General features: G+C 44.3%; 1 protein-coding gene across 16 annotated transcripts in view; it reads right to left on the reverse strand.

The window, feature by feature from the left end:
- LOC105469735 (PTPRF interacting protein alpha 1) overlaps positions 1–18035 on the reverse strand; it is a 121356-nt gene that overhangs the window by 29159 nt on the left and 74162 nt on the right. For 7 of the 16 annotated variants that reach the window (XM_011721202.3, XM_011721200.3, XM_011721214.3 and 4 more), the window contains 7 exons: positions 17733–17956; positions 14240–14471; positions 12613–12729; positions 11305–11334; positions 7957–8108; positions 6591–6763; positions 6147–6240 (listed from right to left, as the gene is read on the reverse strand). In XM_011721202.3, coding sequence (XP_011719504.2) covers positions 6147–6240; positions 6591–6763; positions 7957–8108; positions 11305–11334; positions 12613–12729; positions 14240–14471; positions 17733–17956 — 1022 coding nt within the window. The remainder of the gene's footprint in view (positions 1–6146; positions 6241–6590; positions 6764–7956; positions 8109–11304; positions 11335–12612; positions 12730–14239; positions 14472–17732; positions 17957–18035) is intronic. The other 9 variants (XM_011721206.3, XM_011721209.3, XM_011721210.3 and 6 more) reach the window with 3 other exon arrangements.

Here is an 18035-nt window from a genome sequence, read left to right on the forward strand (position 1 = left end):
TGAGCATTTGCAAAAGTCTAACAGTACGCAGTCTGCCCTCTGTATCTGTGGCTTCCACATCCACACATTCAACCAACTGCAGATCAAAAATATTCAGTGGGAAAAACAATAAAAATCAATACAGCACAACAGCTATTTACAAAGCATTTACATTCCACTGGGTATTCTAAGGAACCTAGAGACGATTTGAAGTCTACAGGAGATTATGCCTATGTTATATGGAAACACCGTGACATTTTATACAGAAGACTTAAGCTTCCATGGATTTGGGTCTTCAGGAGGGGTCCTGGAACCAATCCCCCCCAGACTCTGAGACATGACTATAAATTCTCATCATTTTCCTTTCATCTTCTACAGTTTTACATTATCAACACCATCCATTCCACATTAGTTCTGTGCACACTACAAAGAATGCCTGAGTGAGAAAACACTGAATGACTCCCTCTGATTCCCTACAGAATCCCCACCTCCTTACAGAATCAAAAAATTATTACCAACTTTAAAAACACCAGCAGAGGCTGGGCGCGGTGGCTTATGCCTGTAACCCCAGAACTTTGGGAGGCCGAGGCGGGCGGATCATGAGGTCAGGAGATCGAGACCATCCTGGCTAACACGGTGAAACCCCATCTCTACTAAAAAATACAAAAAATTAACTGGACATGGTGACGCATGCCTGTAATCACAGCTACTAGGGAGGCTGAGGCAGGAGAATCACTTGAACCCGGGAGGCAGAATTTGCAGTGAGCTGAGATCATGCCATTGCACTCCAGCCTGGGTGATAGAGCAAGACTCTATCTCAAAAAACAAACAACAAAAAAATCAACAACAACAAAAAAACAGCAGCAGAGCCTTCACATCCAAGGTCTAGGACATTCAAGGAAAACAATCACAATTCCCTTTTTAAACAATGAAGACAACTATCTGGAAAGAGGAAACCACACCTTGGTCTAAACAAAGTAGCCTATCTCAATGAGAATCTTTAAAAATGTTCAGCATTTACCCAAAGAAAGAAGGAAAAAGAATATTGCAGCTTTTTAACACTACAATGTTATGATCTAATCTAGCAGGCAAGCAGTGGATGGCTGTCTCTACACTGCTATTTAGCTGATTACTTGCTGAATCAAGTCACTGGGTCATCTGTGGCTTAACCCACAGGCCTCCTACCTGGGAGATTTGAAACCCTAACAGTTTTCTCAGTGCAGGGGAATCCTGAATGCAAGAATCCATGTGTCACTGGTGACCACAAGGAGGCAGGCAGGCGTCAGTCCTGCCACAGATCTCTTTATGTGATCGGAAATATTCTATATGCCTCATTTTTAAATACCCACGGTTAACATAATGTTGTCTAACATAGGTATTTGAGAAATAACACTATAAGCTTGGTGAATCTCATTTTATTTCTCAAGTGTTTACCTATAAGGCTTTCAAAGAGGCTAATTGTTTAAAAAAATAAAAAGCCTCAGAGAGAAGATGTCATTGTAATGGAGAGGACACGTACATTTGGTTTGCACATAAAGATATCCCCAAGTCATTTAAACATCCCTAGGCTGCTTTTAGTCCATTTTTTCTATAATAATTTCTGTAAGACATACCATAGAATCTCTTATTTCTAAAAATTTGATATTGGCTCTTCAATACATTTCAATAGCCGCAGACTTTTCTTAGGAGTATGAAGTGGTATCGCAAGACGTGAAATGAAGGGGTTGGGAGGAAGGGCACACTGCATGGCACCAGTCACCAGGTGTTGGCTGAAACCCTGCTTTCCGTTCCCTTGGGACAAATGCCCCTCAACGACAGTCAGTAGAGCTTCCTTCACACACTGGTGGGTCTAGGAAGTAGTACAGGTAATTCCTGCCACATCAATCCCAGAAAAAGCTCTGAATGCTGACTATCTGGTTAACTGCTAAGGCCTTGAGCGTCCGTGGCCTGGCCAAGGAGCAAGGAGGATCTGACTGCTGCCAAGTCAGGAGGGCTTCCAGCTTATGCTCAGCCTTGGCACTCTGCCAGAGACTTCATTTTTTAACATGTAATAGATAATCACTGTAAACAAAAATAACTGTCAAAAAATAATCCTTTACTTCTATTACTTGGAGACTGGTGTACACTGTCCTGGACTTCACCAGTTCCGTCTTCCTGGCAATGATCACTAGCTTTTATAAAGTCTTTTCCAGAATGGAGACGCTTCTGGGTCCAGAAGCAACAGTGGAAACACTGTTAAAACAGTGGAGGTAGACGGATGTGTGTAAGAGTCACAGGAAGTTAGGAAGAAGGCAGAGGAGACCCCATCTGGGTGGCAGGCCCAGGCCTCAGTGTGTGTCCTGGCTCCCCTCCCCTATCAGACCAGTCCATGATCTTTAAGATCAAACATGGGACCTTACCCCTGGGCTGACACTCCAGGTGGGAACACCAGAGCCCCTGTTTTCTCTGGGGGAACTGTTCCAATTATGGAAGAAGTCCCCTGTGTCGAGGGGATGCAGAGTCCAGAACTTGGAGATGGCTGAGGCCACTCCACCCTGGCCCTCTGGGCTGTTCCTTTACATGAACAACTATATTCCTCCTTTATTGCTTGATCTCAGACTTGGCTCTTTCACTGGCTACTGAGAATGCTATAATGCAAAAAGGTCATATAATTTGTGAATAATGCTGTACATTTTATAATTAAGACATAGCATAATGGTAAAGTCTTTCATAATGAGAAGCTTGTGTGAGTTTTTGCTGATCAAACAGTATGTAAGGGATAGGGAGGAAGTACTTTCATTTAACTATCCAAACTAAATATATTACCTTGCTTTCATAAGACTGAAGCTGTTCAATCCCCTGCACCCTGCACACAGTGAACAAGACTTGCTTTCACAGGTACAGTTGCCACCTGGGTGACAGAGCAGGACCCTCTCCAAAAACCATAAAAAAATACCACCACCACAAGTACGGTTCTGTGACCCAGCCACAGCCCCTCCCACGCTCCATGGCCATGGCACACTGGCAGAATCCTGAGGAAAGATGTAGGCTCGCCCTGATGAGAAATGGATGGAATCAGCATTTCTCATGCAAAACTAAAAAGATCCTTGGGCCAGATGTGATGGCTCACACCTATAATCCCAACACTTTGAGAGGCAGAGGCAGGAAGATCACTTGAGGCCAGGAGTTCAAGACCAGCCTGGTCAACACAGTCAGACCGCTGTCTCTACTAAAAATAAAAGTCAAGGCCGCAGTGAGTGGTGAATGTGCCACTGCACTTCAGCCTGGGCAACCGTGCAAGGGCGAAAATAAAAAAATAAAAAGATCCTCTCAGGAAGCTCAGCATAGAGCCTGTGGCTGGTGACTGCCCACACTCAGCCCAGCAAATCTCCCAAGTCTGATTACCCTGAGAAAGCACTAGGAAGACAAAAAGGAGAACGTGAAAAGGGAACACTTTAAAAGCAAGGTTACTTCAAGAGATGGCGTTTCAATAACCCTGGGGAATTCCAGAAGTGCTGTGGAATCACTATGCACTATCAAAGCTGATGAACGTCTTTAGGACAGCCAGCCCCGACTTGCGGGTTCACTACCACGTATCCCAGGTACCAAATGCGCCCACCACACCGTGTCTTACAAAACTTGAAATCAGCTTGCTACCAAACTCACCAGGTTCCTTAAATTCTCTGTAAGTGAAAGCATCTGGCTGTGTAAATTTTGCAGTTAAAAGCACACTTTTGAGTGAAATCAGGGGTTAAGAAGAAGAAAATAATTCTGAGAAATATAATTTCATTCTTAAGAATGGCATAAATATTAAACTGTATTCATATAATACTTTTTCTGGAAAACGCAAACTTTTTTTCACATTTATATGTAGATACCTTAGGCCGGGCGTGGTGGCTCATGCCTGTAATCTCAACACTTTGGGAGGCAGAGGTGGACAGATCACTTGAGGTCAGGAATTCAAAACCAGCCTGGCCAACATGGTGAAACCCCGTCTCTACTAAAAATTCTAAAAATTTAGCTGGGCATGGTGGCACACACTTGTAATTCCAGCTACTGGGAGGCTGAGGCAGGAGAATCACTTGAAACCAGGAGGTGGAGGTTGCAGTGAGCCAGAATCGTGCCATTGCACTCCAGCCTGGGCGACACAGTGACAGACCTCATCTCAATCAATCAATCAATCAATCAATCAATAAAGCACTTTTTCTAAAATCAATTTTATCTCAGTTTAAGTGAAAGAAATGAAACTGCCCTCTATAGTCAGACAAATAATCTTTGTACTTGGAAATTTTCCCCACTAAGGAGCTGGTACATTTCAGAACTTCCACATGGATCCCAAGCACAACATAAAGGACAGAGAAGTTTTATTTCACTTCCTCATACTTACTATAATAAAAACAGTAACATTAGCAAAATCTAAGGAATGAAATTTTCCTAGGATGTTTCCAGGAGGCAGAAAGTTTAGTCCTAACATTAAGTTTCACAGGGCCAAATGGCAATTACCCAAGTTATTTTAAAACATTCTTGGCCGGGCGCAGTGGCTCATGCCTGTAATCCCAGCACTTTGGGAGGCCGAGGTGGGTGGATCATGAGGTCAGGATATGGAGACCATCCTGGCTAACACGGTGAAACCCCGTCTCTACTAAAAATACAAAAAAGTTAGCTGGGCGTGGTGGCGGGTGCCTGTAGTCCCAGCTACTCGGGAGGCTGAGGCAGGAGAATGGCGTGACCACGGGAGGTGGAGCTTGCAGTGAACCAAGATCGCACCACTGCACGCCAGCCTGGGAGACAGAGTGAGACTCCGTCTCAAAAGCAAACAAACAAAAAACACATTCTTACACAGTTCAAGCATAGCAATGCTCAAATCAGATTTTGCTGTTAAGTGGTTTCTATAAATTTCCATTTACAGGAAACCAAAAAACCTGAGTATTCCTATGGTATTGTTAACATTTAAGAGCATTTTACCTAAAATATAATCAATAAAGTTATTTATAAAGGCTTTGAAAAGAAAACTAAAATGAGACAGATTTCACAACAGAAAAAATCAGCCGGCAACTCTGGGGGCTAAAGGCAAAGGGGCCTCTAGGGCAGAGGGTCCCTGCAGGCTCTGGTGCTTCTGGGAACCAGTGTCTTTGGGCCCCAATTTCCAGATGAGCGTTGGTTTCTCAGGGCACTTAAAAGTGGCCAGATGATTTTTCCCACACTCAGAGTCATCACACAGCCCATCAAGTTTCACCCTGTCTCAAAGCCTGGCGTTACCATCTTCCACATTTCTCAAGCTCAGGCCTTACCCCATAGACTACACAAACTGCTTATTTTATTACAGAAGTGGCTTTAGTTTTGTTCATCGTTTGTTAGCTCACTCGGGCATTGTCTCAGCCTATCTAGTTCATCTACGGTCAGCCAACACACAACTCACCCCACATCCCAGAAGGCCCAGGGACAGGAACCTGATTCCTCCATGCCCTCACCCCGGGGCATCACAATGCCTGTGCTCCTTTGTTGAAAGCCATCCCAAATATTACAGCTTATTGTCAGAAGCAGACTTAGTTTAGAATTAAAACTGAATAAACAGGCTATAAAATCTGGAGTCTCTCTGAGATAAAAGTACAAAATCTATAGAAGAGAAAAAAATGCAACATGACAAATGTTTCAGGCAGATTACTAGCATGAAGGGCAAATGCTGAACGCTGGCAAACAACAGTCGCTGTAGTGGCCACAGTTACAACTTGTTTATGACTTGCTGGCACTGTTTAAATAACTTCATGCATATCATCCCATTTAATTCTCATAAAAGCCATACAAGGTATGTACTACTAGGATCCCCACTTTACAGATGAGAAAACTGAAGCACAGAGATGCTAAGTCACTTCCTCGACGTCACAAAGTGAACCTGAGCAGGCGCCAGGGCCGACTCCAGTGCTCAGGCAGCCGAGTCCAACTCTCACCCATCCTATCTCCTAGTTGGACAACTTTCCAAGACAATAGGGATACCAGTGTGAGTTTCTTCGAAATTTCACAAACACTCTAAATCTTCCAGAAAGTACGGCTTAACTAAGGCTGTAGGTAAAGCTTTCAGAATACAATGTATATATACATAGCTACATATTATAATTAACGAACACTACTTAGAGCTTAGGCACAACTGAAAACCATGCAATGAGATGAAGAAATAATACAAAGCTTACTTTTTTTGAAGTTTACGATTTTTTTCAGCCTGTCCTCCCAATTTGCTAAGTCCCAAGGCATCCTGAGATGAATTATCTGTCTCGGAAACGCCAGCTATGAGGAAGCAGAACAGCCCAGAAGTAAAAATCAGCATGACAAAGTTCTATGTTTTCATAAATAGGCGGATGAATATTTGCAGGTTCAGAGAGAAATCATTTCTTAAGCCTAAGTTTCTGACTAGACAACCAAATGTGCAAGACAAAAATGCTCAAAGACAGAAAACGTGTGGTACCTGAGTGGCAAGTGAGCATAAACCGCTGCTCTCTAGCTCCCAGGCCTTCACAGCCGCTGCTCCCTGGAGAGCACACGGCTGCCGGAGCACCGCATGGGAACTGCTGGCACCGAAGGCAGTGCCTTCCTCCCCGACCCCTGGCTGCTGGGAAGGGTGCGGAAAACCAACCAACCTTGTCCTAATGCTTCTTTGCCGGTTTGTCCAGGTCGGCCCTTTTCTTTCTTGCCAAACAAGCGGCCAATGGAGGACTTAATGCCTTTCTTCTTTGGGGCTTTGTGGAGCGAGTCCTGGCTACTGTTGCTACTGCTGGGATTGCTCACGGGACCGTCCTGGGAGCCTGTGGAGCTTCGAGGAAAGAAAACGGATCTTTACCATGTGCCCTTGTAGGATACTTCACATATTAACAGTTGCAAACTTCCCTACAAGCACTTCCAGTCTCTTTCACACACATCTTCCTCACCAAGTGCATCATGCATGACAAAGGCAGGCTCCCGGTGAGGCCAGCACAGAGACCCATTCTGGGCAGCTGAGACTCTCTGACACGGAGCTCCCCTTCCCTCCAGGGGAGGCCCTGACTCCACGCCATCAGGTGCCAAAACTCAGTGGTCTGCCTGCTACCCCTCCAGCAGCTCCCACAACTGCCCTGAGCATTACTCTGCTCAGCTGAGAAACGTGGCAATGTTAACTGCCTGAGGGGTTACTGCAAAAATTAATACACATGCCTCCCCTGCATATTGCCTGGAACAGAACCGAAATCCAATGGAGTTTGAAAAAAGAGGGGCTGGGCGCGGTGGCTCACACCTGTAATCCCAGCATTTTGGGAGGCCAAGGCTGGCGGATCATGAGCTCAGGAGTTCAAGACCAGCCTGGCCAGCATGGTAATACCCCATCTTTACTAAAAATACAAAAAGTAGCTGGGCATGGTGGCGTGCGCCTGCAGTCCCAGCTACCGGGGAGGCGGAGGCTGTGGTGAGCCAAGATCATGCCACTGCACTCCAGCCTGGACAACAGAGCGAGACTGTCTCAAAAAGAAAAACAAAAGAGAGCATAGATGGCATACTAGTAACAAAACAGCTGATTGGTTTCCTGAGTGGGGACACTCAGTAAATGGGTAAGTACAACTTGGAACTCTCCACAGCTTATAAAAGGCGCAAGAGGGCGTCTGAAAGGCACGGGTTGTCCTAGAGGGCGGTTCCAATCCCAAGTCTGTCATTTGCTTGCCAAACTCTCCATCAAGAATAGAAAGCAGTCAATTTGTAGACTCTGAAGACATGAAGTTTTTCCAAAACTTGCTGATATCATTTAACTCCTTCCTTTCCAAACTAAGCTTGCCCAAACAGATATGCATTTTCTGCTGGATTTCACTGTAGCCCAGAGCAGTGGTAGGCATTCTAAGTGTAACATGTAAATACACTCAACTGAATTAACAGACAATTCTAGAAAATCACTGTTTTAGTCAAGAAAAGATTCGTCGATTTCTCAACACTGGAAAGGAAAAGACAAGTACGCTCTGCACGGGGCTGCTGCAGGCTCCTTACTTCCTTATGTCCCTGATGTCCTCGTGGCTGACGGTGTGCAGCGCCCCTTTGGGCAGCCGGTCTAACCGAAGGGCTCTCGGGGAGGAAGGCGGGGAGGTTTCACACTTTATGGTTGTCTTGTCATCTCGTACCTCTTCTCTGGAAGGTGGCAACTGAAGGGTGAGAGAAGCGCAAAGTCAGTTAATAGCAGATTGTGAAAAACTCAGGCCTTAAATAATAGCCATAAACTTCTTTTGAAAATCGATTCGCTGTGCTTTCTGCCAGCACAGAAAGTCTTGTTTCAGTCTGGCACCATTCTGAAGGGCCACGCAGCACAGCACCACAGAGCCGTCAGACTCCTGGTCTGCCTCCCCACGAGCGTGCACTGGGCCCAGCAGGACACAGGGATGCCCCTCATCCTCAGCCTCCTCCATGCAGCCCAAGGTTATCCTAGGCACATTATGAGGACAGTCACTCAGCTGCAGAGATCCGAACAACACCTATAAACCATATCGTTACAAATGTCAGACAGCATTAACTCGCACTAATGAAGAGCCAGCAACGTTTACCTCCTGATGTACTTCGAAAGACACTCTAGAGATGGCAGAAACCTCTGGGGCAAAATTGTCAAATACCTTTTTGTCTGAAAGGGTAAAAAATAAACAAGGAACAGCCCATGGCCACCCATACACATGTCTATGGCTCATATTTCTCAATAATGTTTGGACTGGACACTATAAATTGAAGCACTTCTATGCAGTTTAAACCTTTTTCTTCAATATGGCTTAAAAGAAAATACTTCCAGGCTTATCATTACAAGATGATCTTTGTCAGACTCCCAGGGTTTTTCGTTTTTGCAGTGGAGCATGAATATGCCCATGTGCTGAGGGAGCAGGATGGTGGCAACAACAGTGAACAGACTCACCCCTGCAGGGTCTAGGCAGATCCTGCTTATACATCTGTGTTTTCTGGTTTTGATTGGGACTAGATTTCATAAAACACGTTGAGCAAGCATTACTATAAACAGCAAGACTTGAACGGTAAACTTTATTTTATTAAAAAAATTTTTAAGAGCCAGGTTCTTGCTATGATTCCCAGGCCGGACTGCAGTGGCTATTTGCAGATGTGATCATTTTGCATTACGGCCTCAAACTCCTGTGCTCAACTGATCCTTCTGCCTCGGCCTCCAAAGTAGGTGGGACTACAAGCATGTACCACTGGGCTCAGTTTGAACTTCTGCTTTTTAAATGGGATTGTGTAAAGTATATCAATCCTACTGTAGCCCCACTGTGGCTCAGGGAGGACCAAGTGCATTCAATGCAAAATGGAGCTGTGCTCATTTAGGACAAATCTCAACTGACAGTTAAAATGCAAATGAATCCTGCACCCTTTCCTACTTTCCAGTTACAATCACAAGACAATGAAAGGCTTTCATATCTAGAAATTATCAATATGAAGCTTAAGTTTCAAAATTCAGGTTGAAACAATCATCTGTTTTAAAAAAACAAAACCAAAAACAGGGTACAGGGCAAGCTGACATGCAGCCGGCTGTAAGCTGTTAACAGAGTCTGGGGAAAGCCCCGAGAGCCTGGCCAGCGCTGCCCACCGCATCCCTCCACACGCCACTCTCCGCACTCCCCCACACGCCGCCCTCTGCACTCCTCCGTACGCTGTAGTGCTGTCACGTGCCAGACTTCCGCCTCCATCCCAGCTGAGGCCTACTAGAGAGCAGGGAAGTCCTCTTGGTCCACACCAACACCACTGACACAGAGAATGAAGGTGACAGTCTTCTGTGGACCAGGTCTGGCACCAGGCCTGGCACTCTGCACGCACACCTGGTTTAACCTCACAACCACCCAAGGACTAGGCTCCTCAAAGCCACCAAGCAGCACGCTGAAGTTACCAGTGACCAACAGGGCCAGGTTATCATGCCTAAGTATCAATCAACATGATGCTTCCTTCACTGAGAAAATCTTGCTATCAAAAAATAAAGAAAACACAATCCAACAGAAGTCAGCTGAACTGAAGGCCGTGCTGTGTGTCTTTTGCTGCTGGTGTAAGCTCCTTATCTCACCACAGCCAGCCACAGGTCCAATGCCACTTTAAGTGGCACTGTTCTATCATCATCTTCACTTCTCAGGAGAGCAAACTGAGGTAGAAACAGACCCCAGCTCACAAACTCATCAGTGATTAAACTGGGATCCGAACCCAAGCAGTTTCACTAAATCATCCAACAGAGAGCTCACAGACAGTTGCTGACCAGGTCCCACGCTTTTGTCAGAGACAGATGCCTTTAGGTATCTAAACAGCTGTCCAGTCACCGCATCATCAGGCGGGTTTCAGACACCAGCACAGAATAAAGACCAGAGTGTGAAAGTTATGAGGGGGAGATTTTGGGTCAACATAAAGAACAGCCACCGAGCAGATCTGCTCTTAATGTACTCTACTTCCTTTGAGAACAGGAAGGCCCAATCCACAGTTATCTCTAAAGAGAAGTGGTCTTGGGCCTCCTTCTGTGGGAATGCTGCCAGGGAGGTCAGAGTATCTGAGACAAGTAAGGCTAGATGGTGAAGCGGTCACCTGTCAGATTTTGATATCAGACAAATCTGAACTCAAATCAGCACTGTGCACTGTGGGGCCTCTCTAAGCTTTAGTTTCCACATCTGTAAAATGGGGATAACAACCGTAACCTCAAGGGGATGTGTATGGGGATTAAATACGGGTTGAGCATCCCAAACCCAAAAATTTGAAATTCAAAATGCTCCAAAATCTCTAATTTGAGTGCTGACATGATGCTTGAAGGAAACGGTCAATGGAGCATTTCAGATTTTGGATTTTCAGATTTGAGAGGCTCAACTAGTAAGTGTAATGCAAATATTTCAAAATTCAAACAAATCTGAAATCTGAAATCCCTCTGGCCCTGAGCATCTCAGATCAGGGACACTCAGCCTGCACCAGACTGGGGAAACACTCAGCACAGTGCCCAGCATACAGCAAGAGCCCAATGCTAGCTGTGACTATTACAAAAATGGGTCCCCCCGAATCTACAATCCATAGCTTTGCACGAGTAATTTCTTATTTTTAAAACTACGTCTACCATGAATTAAGCATGTGATGACTAGAAGGCTAAAAAGGTGAGAGAATGGCAAACTGTTACATTTGTCCCAGTGTTCTGTGAAAACCACTAATGACTAATTTCCAATAGAACCATCATCCAGTAAGGTGCTAGGTCACTTTAGACACCTCCATTAAAATGCCAACCGTTCATTATTATACAACTACATAATGCTGTATTTATGTAAAATATGATAGGTACTCTTCAATACATTATTGAGATACAAAGATACGTTAAATTACTAAATAATTTACCTTTCTACGATGTTTCCTTAAATCACTAGGCTGATAGATGCGTGCAAAGAAATGAAGAGAAACCAGATTTACTATACACTTTGAAGTTAGAAGTTCAAGGATCAGTATAAGCAAATATATTAAAATAGAAATGACAGGAGACACGATTTAGAGAAAATGTAATTGGATACAGAACCATTTTTTCACCAAAAAATTTAAATACAAGTTATTAAAGGTTTATTAGAGAAACACTATAAATTATTACTTAGATAAAATTCTATTTCTTGTGTTTTATTAAAATATGGCATTCTATATAATAAACGACCCTAACAATCATCTATTCTAAGCCAAATCTCTCTATAACTTAGTTTTCTTTAATAAAATCCATGTTATAATTAAAAATATTCCAACTGATGACGAAGTTACTGCAATACCAATTATAAAACTGAACAAACCTACTTTTAGTTAATCACCTGTTGGACATTAATGTGAAATCCTTACCTAGAATTTGATTTACCACTTCTCAAAAATAAAGTTATAGGCCAGGCGCGGTGGCTCAAGCCTGTAATCCCAGCACTTTGGGAGGCCGAGACGGGCGGATCACGAGGTCAGGAGATCGAGACCATCCTGGCTAACACGGTGAAACCCCGTCTCTACTAAAAAAATACAAAAAAACTAGCCGGGCGCGGTGGCGGGCGCCTGTAGTCCCAACTACTCGAGAGGCTGAGGCAGGAGAATGGCGTGAACCCGGGAGGCGGAGCTTGCAGTGAGCTGAGATCCGGCCACTGCACTCCAGCCTGGGCGGCAGAGCTAGACTCCGTCTCAAAAAAAAAAAAAAAAAAAAAAAAAAAGTTATTGCTTAAAGCAAGGTATCCTGTGAAAATATATAAGAACAAAAGCTAGCATAATGTTAGGTAGAATCTTTACATCCATCCTATGATTCAAGTAAGATATTTTAATTTAAAAATAACCTATTAGAGACAGCAGCTGATGAGATTCAACAAGCTGATGAGATTTACAGTCTTGAATACAATCATCAGAACCAGAAAGCATACTGTCTGTGTAAACAGCTTCCATTAAGTCTACGCTTAGATAGATTATTTATGTAGGAAACACTTATGAATTACAGAAATCCTACATAATTTGAGTAAAAACACTCTTAAACACCTATGTCTTGCCTGTATCCATACTTACTATATAGTAATACACTAATTTAAATTTATTATCATTGAGAAAAAGATACTTTTAACTAAGAGAAAAGCAACCCATTAATAAAGTCATCACAGCACAGACTCACACATGATCGAACACACACAGTTGCGTGGTTACCTGAGCATGCTGTGAAGAATCGCTATAGCATGGGGTGGAACTGGGAGGGGAGGTGGATGAGTAAACTACAGACTGATGGGGACCTGAGGTCTGGATTAAAAATGAATCTGGAGATGGCTAAAATAATAAAACAAAAGGATGACAGGAAATCAAAACCAATGACGGAAGCATAGAGACTGTCAGCCAGCATACGGAATTACAAAACCAGAAAAAATATATAAACATACACAACTGTTTTTACAAATTCTCTGGACAGAAATAAGCATAAAACCACAAATAAAACAGTCAAAGAGTTTAAAATATTACCTAATTAGATGATGTAAATTATAAAAACAGTATTTCAAAACACTGCAAAATAGACTAGTTACCACCTCCTATGCCACTAAAATGATTCACCATCGATTTAATTGCATGCTGGCTAACAACACAACTAAAAATGAAAATAGATGGTAACGGGAAAAAATATGATAGAAGCGCAGTTAAAAAGCAAATCGTCTAATTATGAAATATTTCATTGACAGCATACTGACAAATCCTAAATATACAAGATGGTTTTTTTGTTTTTTGTTTTTTTAAATAAAGATGGGGTTTTCATTATGTTGCCCAGGCTGGTCTCTTAACTCCTAGCTCAAGCAATCCTCCTACCTTGACCTCCCAAAGTGCTGGGATTACAGGCGTGAGACACCGTGCCAGGCCCACAGGAAAGTTTTAAACATTCCTCAGACCCGCACACTTTGCAAACGCCAAACACCAGAAGGTCATCGCATTTCCAGGTGAGAGGTGACCCTAAGCTGCGAAGGGAAGAAGCCCATCTGCTTCCTTAGGGAGCCACGAAGCAGCTAGCTTGTTCACGGCTTCACATGCAGAACCCATTTCGCATGTTTTCCTTTTTTTTTTTTTTTTTTTTTTCCGGTAGTAGATGCCCTGGAAGCTGGCTGGGCACTCCAAAAGGAAAGAAATGCACTGACTCCCTTTATACATTTTCCCATATACTCTGATGTCCGCCTTTATTTACTTTTGCCAAGTAGTTTTTCCTAGAAAACAGAAAATATTTCCCCTTCTGGCTGCTGTACTTTTGCACAGTTGTCATGCCTAATGTCACACAAACAAATGGTGTATTGCTAGCCTGGCCAGCCAAATATTAAAAAAAAATTTAATATTTTTTGGGATTTGTTTTCAGATAGGGTCTCACTCTGCTGCCCAGGCTGGAGGGCAGTGATGCAATCATGGCTCACTGTAGCCTCAACCTCCTAGGCTCAGGTGATCCTCCCGCCTCAGCCTCCAGAGTAGCTGGGACTACAGGCATACACCACCATGCCCAGCTACTTTTTGTAAAGACAGGGTTTTGCCATGTTGCCCAGCTGGTTTTGACCTCCTGGGCTCAAGTGATCTGCCCACCTTAGTCTCCCAAAGTTTGAGGAATCACAGGCGTGAGCCACCATGCCCGGTCCCAAATGTTAAAATTAGTTTGTCATAACTGAATGATTAAATAATAACTAGTTTTTATAATCTTGAACCTGTTAGAATAATGAATGTACTTGATTTTCTTGTGGGTAGATTTGTAGTGTCCAAAATTTCATACAGGTATGCTGAGGGCAGCCACAGCAGGGAAAGGGCGGATACGTACAAGGGTCATGACGCCCAGTCTGTCCACTTCCCGGGCTGGGCTGTGAGGGATCCTTCGTGGGGTGGAGCGCCCACTGCCCGGAGGGGAGGAGCTAGCAAGTGAGGAAGCAGGGTAGGGGGGAATGGAGCTCATTGATCTAAAACGACCAAGATTGTCTAGACTTCCGCTGCCAACTCGACTTTCAATCTCCTCTGCCCGCTGCTCTGTGTTTTCTTTTTCTTCCTGAATCAACCTAAAATAAAACAAAAGCAGTCAGTCCTCCCGTTTCGGCAAACAGATTAATGTGTTTGCATGAGAAAGACCATGCTTATACTCTGTATTACTATGAGTAAACTCCAATAAGTTACTCAATGAACACTTCAGCAAAAATGTCCTACTCTTTTAAAATTTTTATGTTTTTGTTTGTTTTGAGATGGAGTCTCGCTCTGTTGCCCAGGCTAGAGTGCAATGGCGCGATCTCAGCTCACTGCAACCTCCACCTCCTGGGTTCAAATAATTCTCCTGCCTCAGCCTCCCAAGTAGCTGCGATTACAAGCATGCGCCACCATGCCCGGCTAATTTTTTGTATTTTTAGTTTCACCATGTTGGCCAGACTGGTCTCGAACTTCTGACCTTGTGATCCGCCCGCCTCAGCCTCCCAAAGTGCTGGGATTACAGGCGTGAGCCACCGCGCCCAGTCTAATTTTTATATTTTTTGAGACACAGTCTCACTCTCTCATCCTGGCTGGAGTACAGTAGCATGATCACAGCTCACTGCAGCTTCGAACTCCTGGGCTCAAGGGATCCTCCCGCCTCAGCCTCCCAAGTAGCTGGGGCGACAGGTATGCACCACCACGCCTGGCTCATTTTTAAAAAATGTTTTGTGCAGACGAGGTCTTCCTATGTTGCCAAGGCTGGACTCAAACTCCTGGCTTCAAGCCATCCTTCAACCTCAGACTCCTCCCAAAGTGGTGGGATTACTGGCATAAGCCACCACACTGGCCTCAATCTTTTTTAATGTACTACATCTTACAACAACAAAAAGTAAACCTTCCATTGAGTCTTGTTGGTTCTGGATATCATTCATATTTGATTTTACTTATTTACACTAAAATTTTGGAGAAGGCTGGATGGCAATTTTTCCTATGGTTGCAATTAATAGTTTCTTTACTAAGCAATATTTTAAAATTTTATGACCCTTATCTCCCCTATTCTTAGAGCAAAGCTGAAGACTTCTACAGATTTCTTCAACTGGAAATCAGGAACTCTAATATAAAGAACAGATCCACAAAGCAATTAGGAGTTTCCAAACACTTAACTGTTTAGATTAAATTAAAATACTGAGTTTTTTTTTTTTTAAGTTTAAATTTGAACCAGAGTGTTATCTGATGGGATTCTCTACCATCCTCATCTAAATTTCTGGATTCATGCCAACCATGCTACATAAATTTGGAATTCAAGATTAATGATCCTCTACCCTAGAGTGGATCACTAGACAGCAGTTTTAATATTTGACTGTGCCAATAATTATTATTCTAGTATTAAAATATAGAAACCTTGCAATAACCCTTCCAATTAAAGCTCTACTTACATTTCTAATCATTATTAATAGAAGAAAATCCACAAGCCAGTGGACAGAACATTTACACCAGGTCAGCTTTCTGCATAAAGAGGAAGCACTTTTATCTAGTAATACATTATAAAAAATAAAAACAGGCCGGGCGCGGTGGCTCAAGCCTGTAATCCCAGCACTTTGGGAGGCCGAGACGGGCGGATCACGAGGTCAGGAAATCGAGACCATCCTGGCTAACACGGTGAAACCCCGTCTCTACTAAAAAAAATACAAAAAACTAGCCGGGCGAGGTGGCAGGCGCCTGTAGTCCCAGCTACTTGGGAGGCTGAGACAGAAGAATGGCGTGAACCTGGGAGGCGGAGCTTGCAGTGAGCTGAGATCTGGCCACTGCACTCCAGCCTGGGCGACAGAGCAAGACTCCGTCTCCAAAAATAAAAATAAAAATAAAAATAAAAACAAAAGGTATATAATCCTTTCCCAGCTCCCATAATGATGAGGAAAGACTATCTTTCTGAACGCATCGTATTATTTTGCACCTCCTCCTTCAAAGGGCCCCCATGCCTGGCAACAGATTGCTGCAAGGGCCTCTTCACCAGTTTTCAACATGGCACATGAAATGGGAGTTTATAAAGTCAAAAACACCAGCAGCATACCAACTTCTTACTTCAGAACATACAGCCCTATTTTTTTTTCTTTTTAATAAAAAAAAAGCTGGAGTAATACAGCTCTTGTTGATGTTTCTCTTAACCTTCTCTTCTTTACCTCCTGTTCTCTCAGGACTGGCACCTCTACCCACATAAAATTCACAACCAAGTCCTGGCAGCACCCCACCCAGACCCGCCACAGGACTCCACGCACACACCTGTTCCTCACTTGGATTCAGGCTGGCCAAGCGGCACGTCAGGTCAGGGCCTGGGGGGTAGATCCCAGGCACCCCCTGGTCACACTGCTGTGTCCCTAGGCCAAGCCAGCGCGGGCAGGGTTTACCGGTCTCTTTGTCAATATAAAAGCAATTCTTGGATTCCATTCTACAGTTGGCCCATTTTGGAAGTTCTGCATTGTAACTGCTAAAGTTGCTAAAGAAAAACCCTTTAAAATACTGATGAGACTAGAGGGCAAACCTGCCCTCTGAGCACTCACTGTCCGTGTTAACTTCACACAGGGAAAGGCACACTGGAGTGGCGCGTGCACTCCGGAAGAGCTCCAGCGTTCTGTGCCAGGCCACTGTGTGATGGGACCTGAACACGTGAGGCTGACGGACGCACTACACACAGCCTCTTCTGTGCAGGAGGCTGCACACACGGCAGGTGACGGCAACGCGCTCCTTTCAGGATTCAGGGTCAACGAGGGACACTCAGACCAGAAGGGGGTTGATAAGCAACCCTCCCTCTCCCTTCCCACCGTATGTGCTTGCTCTGGCATGCACTTGTTCTGAGCACTGGTCTCTCTAGTGAGTGGCACTGGCCTGTGGAGGCTGTTCATCCAAGGCAGGCTTCAGTCTGTCATCTCTTTCCAGTCCACCGCCGTGCACACCTTTCATCTGCACTCCGGGTCAGGAAGGTAGGCCGATCGGCCTCCTCCAGATGTGCTCAGCTCACATGGCCTTCCAAGTGCAGCTCTCAGGACGGCAGTGGGAGCCGGGCGGGCCCAGAGCCCCTTCAGGCACCCTCCCAGGGGAAGGACTGAACACCTCTCAGGTCCCACAATGTTCTACCGAAAGGTACCAGTGCCGTGACTGTGGGGAGAGTGCCCTGGTTACTTGAATTTTATATTCAAGGGCAATTTCAGAACTTAAAATTCTTAAAACAGAAGTTAAGTAAGTTCTATTATTATGGAACACTTAGAAATGTTAATAGTATTTCATCCAGACTTTTCCAGGCAGGATGAGATTCCTCAGAGACACCCACGCGTGTGGTGAGTGTCATGCACGGCTGCACACACCTGATCTCTTTGTTGATGGCGTCCAGCTGCTCCTGAAGCATCATGGCTAGCGTGTGCGCGTCGGCCTGGCCGCTGGGCGACAGCAGGTCAACTGAGCTGAGGAGAGTGTCCCTGTCATCTTCACCATCAGACACGTCAGCATCACTCTCGAATGCTTGTGCTACATTTGCCAAGACACTAGCTTGCTGGGCACGTTCCCAATCCTGCTCATTAAGAGTCTGTACCTATAAACAAGAAAACCAAATCTCAGCAGATAAAGTAACAACATTAGTTGTAGAAACATAAATCTATCAGAAATTTATA

This window comes from Macaca nemestrina, chromosome 12, assembly GCF_043159975.1.
Source record: "Macaca nemestrina isolate mMacNem1 chromosome 12, mMacNem.hap1, whole genome shotgun sequence".
NCBI lineage: Eukaryota > Metazoa > Chordata > Mammalia > Primates > Cercopithecidae > Macaca > Macaca nemestrina.